Source organism: Convolutriloba macropyga, unplaced genomic scaffold, assembly GCF_964194025.1.
Source record: "Convolutriloba macropyga unplaced genomic scaffold, txConMacr16.3 SCAFFOLD_1573, whole genome shotgun sequence".
NCBI lineage: Eukaryota > Metazoa > Xenacoelomorpha > Acoela > Convolutidae > Convolutriloba > Convolutriloba macropyga.
Window position 1 is genome coordinate 5,001 of NW_027450454.1, and position 11,485 is coordinate 16,485.

The 11,485-nt window shown below is 35.9% G+C and overlaps 1 protein-coding gene across 1 annotated transcript in view; it reads right to left on the reverse strand.

Annotated features, from left to right (window-relative positions):
• Positions 1 to 10,868, reverse strand: part of LOC142355908 (guanidinoacetate N-methyltransferase B-like) — a gene marked incomplete at its 3' end in the record, with an annotated part of 11,804 nt that extends 936 nt beyond the window's left edge. The window contains exons 1-3 of the mRNA XM_075407927.1: positions 10,446 to 10,868; positions 8,528 to 8,700; positions 8,090 to 8,228 (exon numbers count right to left, since the gene is read on the reverse strand). Of these exons, the coding sequence (XP_075264042.1) occupies positions 8,090 to 8,228; positions 8,528 to 8,700; positions 10,446 to 10,539 (406 nt within the window). The remainder of the gene's footprint in view (positions 1 to 8,089; positions 8,229 to 8,527; positions 8,701 to 10,445) is intronic.
• Between the last annotated feature and the right edge of the window lie 617 nt (positions 10,869 to 11,485).

Sequence of the window (11,485 nt, forward strand, 5' to 3'; positions counted from 1 at the left end):
ATCAAAAAACAAAATTGTAGGGTTAGAAGAATAAAGTAAAGTAGAGAAGGAACATTAAAAAGGAGTAAAAAGTGCTATGCTAACCTAAACCTTGAAACCACTGAACCAAACCGCGCTTAGTACTATATTATGTCCTTTTTTGTATAACTATAACTTAACTGTGATAAAGATATCAGTGGAGTGAATGTGAAAAATGAGAACGTTCTCTTGTTTGAAAATAATGCTAATCGATTATGGTATTTCAATAGACAATTACTACGTGAGAGGCTGGCTTAGCTGCAAGATTAGGACATTGTTGGTTTGACCTTTGCCGCAAACTAAAAAAAACACGCGGCTAGCAATAAGTCATTGTTTGGTAGCTATTCTACGATATAGGAACTGGAAATTAGAAGAAATAACAAAAATTAGAGAAGAAGACTGCAAGCTGTTGCTCTGACTCGAATCATCTTCCACTGCATCATTCGTTTTATTCCAACACCGTTAATCGCCTGCTCAATGTACTCTAATTTTTGTTGACGACGGCAGTATTTTAGCGTCATCAGTACATATGGAAATCATGTTGGAAGTAAATGTAAAGAAAATTAGCAGGACAGAGGGTCCAGTGAGCTTTGATAATTGTTCCTTGGACGTTATCTTTTTTCTGGATGAGTTCAAACATTGATTCTATCTTGTTTTCTTTTGCGTGTTACAGGTACTAATTTGCTAATTTGATCTAAAGATCCCTTACAGCAAGTATAGTTGCCTCTTCATGGAGTTTTTTGACACTGTACCAGCGGGATTCCCTCATATAAATTCTTAAAGCTCTATTTTTGTTCGGTTGTAAGTTGTTGATAGTTGGTCAAGACCAGACTGGAACCTCCCTTTGACGGGCTTTCAGAAAAACATATTCTCTTGACAGGGTTCATTCTTATTTTCAGTTCTTCGCACCAATTGATCAATATGTCTAGTGAATTATGAAATTTCTCTTAAAGTATTCTACAGGAGCGCGACCTGTAGTAAAGAGCAAAAACATCAGCAACATAAGAAATTTGGGCAGGTAAATAAGGAGTAGCACTGACTTAAACCAGGAAGAGCTTTGATGCAATCACGCTGCCCTGAGGTACTCCAGCTGGTGTTGAAAATGTGCTACTTTTTGAGATATTAGTTTTTACAAAGACACTTTTCTGAGAGAAAAAAGAGTTAACACATTTTATCAAATGTTGATGCACACCAATTTTTGCAGTTTGTTTCGAAGTCCCCGTCTCAACACTTCATCAAACGCTTTTTCGAGATTTAGGCAGACAAATCCCACCATTTTGGACCATTGAAACACTTTTGTTTCGTGCTGAGTAAGTCTAAGCAAGTTATCAGTTGTGCAGCGGTTTCTTCTATACGCATTTTGCATTTCAACGAAGACACCATTGTTTTCACAGTGCGTTAGGACAATAATCTTTACTGAGTTTCCCAAATTTTTGCAATGCATTTAGTTAGGCTGATTGGTCGGTAATTTTTTGCATCTTTTTAAAAATTTTTTCAGCTTTGGTAACATTTTGACATGTGTCTCTTTCCATGCAGTTGGAACATAAGAAATCTTTTTGAGCTAGTTATCAGGAGATAGATATTTGCTTTGAGGCAATTAGGTAACTTTTTCAGGATGTTGTAGCTGATTATGTCTGGTCAATGTCTTAATCTACTTGTTTTGTTCAGAATGTCATCATATAGGTCTATTTTCATCGCACAGTATAGTTAAGTGGTTCATTATTTTCGTTTTGGAGAATCAATTTTGTCTCATTTTGGAATTTTTTGAAGTACTCATTTAGCTCCAAGCTTTCTTATTTATAGTCTTTCATTGGATCCTATAGTAGAGTTTTATATATTTCTCGATTTTCAATGTCTGTTGTTGCTCTGAGTTGTTTATAGAAGACTTCAGCACTTTGCTCAGTTTCATTTGGTCTCATTGAATCACCACATAATGCTTTAACTGCTCTCCAGAAGCTTTTGCAACCTTTAATTTGAGCATTCGCAATTAATTCTGTTTGTTTGATTTTTTCCTATCGTTTCGTCTACCTCTTTCTTTCTCTTTGGAGGAATTTTGTTTCAGGGTTTTTTACTGTTCTCCGTTTTTTTTTCTCATCTCTCTTCTTTTTGTCTCTTTTTTGATGATAAGACTAGTACTTTCTTTTCCAAAAGGAAATCTTTCTGTGGGATATACAATTTCTGCAGCGAGAATTGAATGATCTATACAAGTACTTGATTAAAATGATTGAGCTCTTCTACTTTTGAATAGATTGAGGGATAGAGCACAGAGTTGTCATTTTCTTGTCCTACAATCCGTTTGAGTTTTCTGAAGTTAACTTTGCCCCTAAAATCGGATCTGTTCAGAATCACAATATTCAAGGTTGTAATGGCTGAGATGTGGTCACTACCAAAGTTATAGGAAACATAACACGTGTCACAAAATTTGATGACTGATTGAACGGTGAAATGTAGGTCAAGCATATTTTTACAGTCTCCATGATGTGATTGATATGTGTCTAAACCTTTATATAAAAGCTTAAAAATTCCGGTTTCAATCGCTTCAAACATTTTTTCACGGTTTTCTGTGTCATATGTGCGGTTCAGCTCTTGATGTGGAGCGTTAAAATCTCAGCAGATAAAAACGTTTTTCAATTCAGTTTCAAAAATTTCTGACAGATACAAATCGCGACATGTTGAGTTGTAAAGAGCTATTATCCAAAGATGACCTGAAACAGGTATTTCGAAGCAGGCTATTAGTATTTGGAGATCTTTTCTTCGTTCATTCCTATCAAATTTTTCTAATCTAACTTCAAAATTTGTCGTTTCCTTCTTTCCTTAAAACAGTGAGCCATGTGACTTACTTGCTCTCGTTTCTGTAACTACAAATAAGTCATCAGTGATATTTTCACTATTCCAGCACTTGAATTCATTCAGTTACACAATATCAATATATTTTTCTTTCGAAAATGCGAGAAGTTCTGGTATTTTGTTAGATAAGCCTCGGCAGTTCCATTGCATGACTTTAATTTAATCCATGTTGGTTGAATTGATGGCTGTTTCTTGATATTCGTTGCGTTAGAACATTCGCGAAAGTGTTAGTGGCATTTTTGATGCTGTCATGTATTTTCTGACTTTTTATTTTATCACCAAAAATTCTGCTTGCACTAACACTGACAACATTGATTATATCACTATAAGACATTATGTTGAAGGTTGATTGGATTTTGCTGAATACTTCAGCAACCAGAACACATATGTTTAACACCGAGACAGTTGAGTTTGGGTGTGACATTTTGGGTTGTATTTTTGCTACCGCTGAGTACTTCATATCTTGTTTTCGAACGGCTAAGATGACCTGAAGCAGGTATTTCTAAGCAGGCTTTTAGTATGTGGAGATCTTTTCTTCGTTCATTCCTATCAAATTTTTCTAATCTAACTTCAAATTTTGTCGTTTCCTTCTTTCCTTAAAACAGTGAGCCATGTGACTTACTTGCTCTCGTTTCTGTAACTACAAATAAATCATCAGTGATATTTTCACTATTCCAGCTCTTGAATTCATTCAGTTACACAATATCAATATTTTTTTCCTTCAAAAATGCGAGAAGTTCTGGTTTTTTGTTAGATAAGCCTCGGCAGTTCCATTGCATGACTTTAATTTAATCCATGTTGGTTGAATTGATGGCTGTTTCTTGATATTCGTTGCGTTAGAACATTCGCGAAAGTGTTAGTGGCATTTTTGATGCTGTCATGTATTTTCTGACTTTTTATTTTATCACCAAAAATTCTGCTTGCACTAACACTGACAACATTGATTATATCACTATAAGACATTATGTTGAAGGTTGATTGGATTTTGCTGAATACTTCAGCAACCAGAACACATATGTTTAACACCGAGACAGTTGAGTTTGGGTGTGACATTTTGGGTTGTATTTTTGCTACCGCTGAGTACTTCATATCTTGTTTTCGAACGGCTTTTAGAAAAACATATTCTTTTGCCAGGGTTCATTCTTATTTTCAGTTCTTCTTTACTGAGTTTCCCAAATTTTTGCAATACATTTAGTTAGGCTGATTGGTCGGTAATTTTTTGCATCTTTTTAAAAATTTTTTCAGCTTTGGTAACATTTTGACATGTGTCTCTTTCCATGCAGTTGGAACATAAGAAATCTTTTTTGAGCTAGTTATCAGGAGATAGATATTTGCTTTGAGGCAATTAGGTAACTTTTTCAGGATGTTGTAGCTGATTATGTCTGGTCAATGTCTTGGTCTATTTTTATCGCACAGTATAGTTAAGTGGTTCATTATTTTCGTTTTGGAGAATCAATTTTGTCTCATTTTCGAATTTTTTGAAGTACTCATTTAGCTCCAAGCTTTCTTATTTATAGTCTTTCATTGGATCCTATAGTAGAGTTTTATATATTTCTCGATTTTCAATGTCTGTTGTTGCTCTGAGTTGTTTATAGAAGACTTCAGCACTTTGCTAAGTTTCATTTGGTCTCATTGAATCGCCACATAATGCTTTAACTGCTCTCCAGAAGCTTTTGCAACCTTTAATTTGAGCATTCGCAATCAATTCTGTTTGTTTCATTTTTTCCGATCGTTTCGTCTACCTCTTTATTTCTCTTTGGAGGAATTTTTTTTCAGGGTTTTGTACTGTTCTCCGTTTTTTTTCATCTCTCTTTTTTTGTCTCTTTTTGATGATAAGACTAGTACTTTCTTTTCTAAAAGGAAATCTTTTTGTAGGATATACAACTTCTGCAGCGAGAATTGAATGATCTATACAAGTACTTGATTAAAATGATTGAGCTCTTCTGCTTTTGAATAGATTGAGGGATAGAGCACAGAGTTGTCATTTTCTTGTCTTACAATCCGTTTGAATTTTCTGAAGTTAACTTTTCCCCTCAAATCGGATCTGTTCAGAATCACAATATTCAAGGTTGTAATGGCTGAGATGTGGTCACTACCAAAGTTATAGGAAACATAACACGTGTCACAAAATTTGATGACTGATTGAACGGTGAAATGTAGGTCAAGCATATTTTTACAGTCTCCATGATGTGATTGATATGTGTCTAAACCTTTATTTAAAAGCTTAAAAATTCCGGTTTCAATCGCTTCAAACATTTTTTCACGGTTTCCTGTGTCATATGTGCGGTTCAGCTCTTGATGTGGAGCGTTAAAATCTCAGCAGATAAAAAGGTTTTTCAATTCAGTTTCAAAAATTTCTGACAGATACAAATCGCGACATGTTGAGTTGTAAAGAGCTATTATCCAAAGATGACCTGAAGCAGGTATTTCTAAGCAGGCTTTTAGTATGTGGAGATCTTTTCTTCGTTCATTCCTATCAAATTTTTCTAATCTAACTTCAAATTTTGTCGTTTCCTTCTTTCCTTAAAACAGTGAGCCATGTGACTTACTTGCTCTCGTTTCTGTAACTACAAATAAATCATCAGTGATATTTTCACTATTCCAGCTCTTGAATTCATTCAGTTACACAATATCAATATTTTTTTCCTTCAAAAATGCGAGAAGTTCTGGTTTTTTGTTAGATAAGCCTCGGCAGTTCCATTGCATGATTTTAATTTAAACCATGTTGGTTGAATTGATGGCTGTTTCTTGATATTCGTTGCGTTGGAACATTCGCGAAAGTGTTAGTGGCATTTTTGATGCTGTCATGTATTTTCTGAATTTTTATTTTATCACCAAAAATTCTGCTTGCACTAACTATGACAACATTGATTATATCACTATAAGACATTATGTTGAAGGTTGATTGGATTTTGCTGAATACTTCAGCAACCAGAACACACATGTTTAACACCGAGACAGTTGAGTTTGGGTGTAACATTTTGGGTTGTATTTTTGCTACCGCTGAGTACTTCATATCTTGTTCTCTCTTTGTTGCTTCAACAAATGCATCTTGATAAGAAAAACATCTTTTGTACACTGATGCGTGCGATCCACCACAATTAGGACTCTTGGCTTTGTCTTTTGTTTCGGTGCATTGTTTTAATGTGTTCTGGCTTGCCTGAGCATCGCAGTCAGCGTTCCTCGCTTTTACACTCATTGGCAGAGTGTCCATTTTTCTGACACTTGCAGCATTGTTTTACATGTGGTGGCTCTTTGCTTGTTTGACATCTGTAAATAGGCCAACCATTTTCGCACCGTGCTTTTGTGCTGCTAAAACAAGATTTGTTGAAACTGTTTTTACTCTGATAAGCTTTGTAGGTTTTCCACTTGCTGGGCTTGTAATCTTTGACACTTTTGCTACCTTCATTCCGTTGTTTCTCAACAGTTCCTCTTTCATTTCATCTTCTTGGATGCTGTGATGCACATTGACTATAACAAAGCTTGTTTTGGACTTGGTTTCGGGCAGTATATTTCTTGCGTTTACAATTGCTTTTGGGAATACTTGTTGCAGGTTTATACTTGACATGAGACTTTATCTCTGGAGGCTTTTTTTCCGGTTGGATAAAGAAATTGAATGACTATGGATATTTTCTTATTATTTCTTTTTTTCAGTTTTGGGAATTTTGTTTTCATAGCTCGGGCAACCTGCACTTGAGTTGGTCTCGGATTCATTGTTATAACCATTTGTCTAATTGGCTATGACATCGAATTACCCTCGTTTTGATTTCGAAAACGTTTACGCTTGTTTTGAACACGGATATATCTTGTTCATCCTGTGAGGTATCATCAGCAGTTGCTCTTGCTTCTGATAGAAGAGCGCGTTGTTGGCTCATTTGATTTTGGCTAAGGCCCCACTGAAGGCTATTGCTTAGCAAAACGACGGAGATGTAAGTTTAAAAACAACTTTTAAAGAGTAAAAACTAAGAGAAAAAAGCTATTTGAAAAGTCAGGATTTTACGTTTTAAGCAACGTTTAGTGAAAAATCACTTTTTATAAAAGGCTCACTCCGAAAGGACGTTCCTACACAAAGTGGAGTACTTGCTTGTGGCATTCCTATCACACTTTGAGGTTTCTGATCCGAAAGTGACAATAATAGTGTTTTAATCCCCCCAATCATGGAAAATATACAATAATGGGGGGCTATAATTTCATGGGGAGCTACAATGGGAAAGAACCATTTTTTTACTAATCCTTGATTCTTCAATTCATGTTTGTTCCTTGTTGATTAAAACTGTTCTCTGCTAAATACTTGTGAATTGATTGATTGATTGCTTTTCTTTTCTCTTTTGTTTTGGTTATTCGTTTGCAGGGCTCTTACTTAAATCTCTATTCGTTAAATTATTATGCAAAAATTACTTTTTCAGATGGAAATCAATTCTGGACAGCCAATGCAGCTTTCCGAATTCCTGATGCCAACTTAGAGTGGGCCGGATGCCAACTCTTTTCTTTTTTTCTGCCCATTATTCGGCTTTTATGAACATCGCATATCGCAATACATTATCATTGTCCTTGGCTAATCATTGACAACTCTACCTTATCAATTGGCGTATCGCTTTTGGCTGGGTGGAATTTCTTTCACCTCTCTCACAAAGAGTTCCTTAAAATTTTATCACAGATAGGACGTGTCAAAAACAGCTTTTTGTAGCAATTGTGTTTAGGCAAATTTACATTGAGGCAAATTAAATGTTTCGAAGTTAATTCTGACTTTCGGAGAACTACTAGACTGAGAAAATCAAATAAATTGATCCAGTCATTTTTTCTAAAAGTCGGAGTTTGATCTCATTTTCCATAGTGTTCAAATTCTTGATCAACTGCAAAATGATCAACGCATTTTTGAAATAACTGAAGATCAGCGCATTTGTTGTCAGCGTATACATGTTTTTCTTGCTACTCGATTCCTATAACAATTGCAAACTGGATGCTATCTAACTGCAAAAAGTGTTTTGCCAGGTCATTTAGTAGGATGGGGTTGATAGGGCGCACTATCCAGAGATCGGGGCACCAACTAGAAGCACGCCACAATTAAATTCTCAAAAAACAGCTCAACTTTGTTTTTTTTAAAAAATTCAGTGGGTTAAGCATCTTTTACAAGCAATTTAAGCATTTTCAACGGGCGCTTAGAGCTGAAACTTCAAAACTCCTTTCAAAATTTTCAGAATCATGGTAGACCTGTGATGACCACCTTTGCTCATGGGATACGTATCGTACAAGACACCGTCAAGAGAGGAATCTTCTAATTGGTCCAAAACATCCCTCCAATCACCGCTCAGAATCTCAATCGAAGGATGACTTGAAATGAAGGCTTTCTGTTCTTCAATCACCTGAAAACACAATGTCGAACGTAGAACAAAATTTGCATTATCTTATGTCAAGCGTCACAGAGCTACAAAAGCTGCCTTTGTTCAAAATTTTGCAAACTTTAGCAAAAAATTATCAGATAAAGCGAAATCAAATGACATGCAATATACCAGATCTTCGATTAGACCGCATATCCTACAACTGTAGCCAAAAGTAAGGCTTTCAATAAAATTAGAAATATTGTTTAAACGTACAGAAAACATGAAAACCACAATAACTGAGAAAACAAACTAGGCTATCAACTCAGAACATAAAATAGTACCCGTTGGTTAAGTTCGATGATTATATGCTTGGATGGGTTGCACTTCTGAATTGCGGCTGCACTGATTGCCATTCCAAGCCCAACTTCCAAAACCACGCCCCCGTTTCTACAGGCTGTCTGGGCTAATTTCTCCATATAAGGTGTCTCCCATCTCTCCATAACCGGGTGCCCGTCTATTAATTTATTGGGAACTGTTTGTCTCCTTTCAAGAAAGTTATGATTTTGTGCTAAATCTTGTTCAACGGTGGTTAACGTTCTTTTTTAATGTTTACAAATTGGTATGCTTGCCATGTTACCCAGGTTGAGGTCCCAGACCGAAAGTCGATATGTCCAGACCGCCCCAGACGGAACCTACCTATGTCCCGATTTTCGTGCGTTCAAAAATATTTGTGCGTTCTTCGTGCGTTCAAAAGTCTCTGTGTCCAGACATTCGTGCGGTCAAAATTTTTTGAGCATTCTTCGTGCGTTCAAAAGTGCTTATGTCCAGACTTTCATGCGTTTATGTTAAGACCTTTTGACAGTTTTTCACCAATACGTTGTACACAAAGTTTTTGTAATGTATTCACTTCAAGTATAGATATTTTAGGGTGACGGTTGTGATGAAGCAATTGATACACTTTTAAAAAATTGAAATTGCTCATTGAAAACATTGGTCGAAGGGGTGCCAGTCAACCAGTCATTAAAGCTTGATTTTGTTCTGCATCTTCAGCAATGGTCTATAATTTTAGGCGTGAAATTGTACAAAGCAAAGCAAAATGTTAGGTGCTACTTTTTCTGCGTTCAACTTTTGGCAACTTTTGAACCCAAGTGAGTTGAGGTATTCTTCATAGAAAGCTTCCATTTGAGTGAGCACTCTAGTAAGTGTGCTTATTCAAACATGGTCTCATCAATTTTTCGCATTATTGTTTTCATTCAAAAAACTTTTGTGCGCATCCCAAACTTTCGTGCGTTCAAAGTTGCCTATGTCCAGACAATCGTGCGTTCAAAGTTACTTATGTACAGACTATCGTGCGTTCAAAATTGCCTATGTCCAGACTATCGTGCGTTCATTCCTGTTTCTAGACCGTGTAGTTTTCAACTCACGACACCCCCGCTCCTTGTGCGTTCATTTGGTCTTGCCATATAAACTTTCGGTCTGTGACCTCAGACTGGTTGTGATTCATCTTTCTTGTTTATCATGCCAAGATTTTGTTTCTTAAAACCATGTAGATATCTTGTAACTTCGTACATATCTCGGTCTTCGCGTTGCACTCTCAATGTTCATAAGATTGGTAATGCCCTATTTATGCTTTTTATTGATTTGTATCAACTTTAATTTCAGTGGGATGCTCTAGATTGTCAGTTTTAGCGTCCAAAAATCTTATATCTACTTTCAAAGAGCGAAGGTGGGTCGGATCAGAAACGCAGGTATTTTCGAGCGAACAGAAACTGTCGAGCGTGTTTGAGTCTGATCAGAGGCATTTTCGGTCCAGGCGGTCTTATCAGGACGATTTCAAGCGCACCCCTCAGCCTCTGACCACATAATTTTGATTAATTCTGGCTCCAATTTGATCTTTTTGATTCTAACCCATGAGTTCTTAGTTATCCTCAATCCCCATTAGTTTCCCGTGATTTCCTCTGAAAAACTAATGATAACTGCTTTAACTGGTTATGTTCTAGTATCATCTATTTCTTGAAAATTTATCTTAGCATGCACCGAGATTAAAGAATTGAAAGTCGTTTTGTGCTTTAATGCTGATGTCAGAATTGCAATTACTATCAATCATTTGATTTCAGCTATCATATTCTCTTCGGGTATTATAATATTAGGTATTTCCCAATTTTTCTAGATCCCAGATTGCTTCCATGCAATAATTGTACACATTTCCCAAAGACCATTTAACTCGATATTCGTCCTATTCAAACAGGAAACAGTTCCCTATTCTGAGGAAATCTGAGCTGGAATCAACTTCTTTTCCGCTCCATGTTTCTCTGATTGAGTTTTTTGGCAGGTCCTGATATCCAGAAGTCATCGTAAAGGCATAGACAATGCGCAATTGAGGATAAATTGGTACTTGCTGTTGTAGGGCGTACTCTAAGATGTTTAGATTGTTGTCTTCTGAAGAGTTTGCTCCTGCAGAATAACTAAGTAATACGACTGTAAGACGAAAGAGATAGTTTTCAGGTTAGTTTTAGTTCAGCTGAATTGGGCCAAGCGCGTGTGTTCAAATTTCTATGTGATAAGGGGCATCAAAACCAACTTTTGTTTGAGGTTATACTGTATTTATATGTGGCCGGTTTACCTTGAAACGCATCATAGAAAACTAGTTTTACTCATTAGCAAACAATTTTGAAAATAGACCATCACCTCATCAGTTTAGACTTAGAAATAGATATACCATCTACCATATACCATCAAAAGACAACCATCTAAACATATACAGAATATATAGGTCAATCACCAGAAAACCGAATGACTCAAAATCTGATAATGAAAAAACTTCGATCAAATAGCAAGAAGTTAACGTTCAAACAGCACAAAAGTTAAAATCTAAATTTTAATATTAAAGAATTCCAAATGAAACACGTATTAATCATTGCCGCTGATATTTCTATAAATGCGATGCAAGTCTTAAAAATGTTAATCTTTTAGAAAACGTACAGCTCTCTACTTCAATGGAACCACTATCTACTTTCAGCAGTTGCATCTGAAACTAATATACTTTCTAATTGTTACTGTCAAACGGAAAAAAAGCCGCAGTTGTTATACAAAATCGAAGTTCGTTTGTTATCAATCCCTAACGTGTATCGTTTTTTACAAACTTTTGTTCGTGAATAAAATAAATTCACTTGAAAGGATAAATTATCATAGAAAAGTGTGTTAAAACTCATTAAACGATGAGGATTAAGAAAAAACAAAACGTCCTTTTGAGTTCTATTTTTCAGAGTCAAATTAAAATTTGGCGTGGTTGTCTTGAT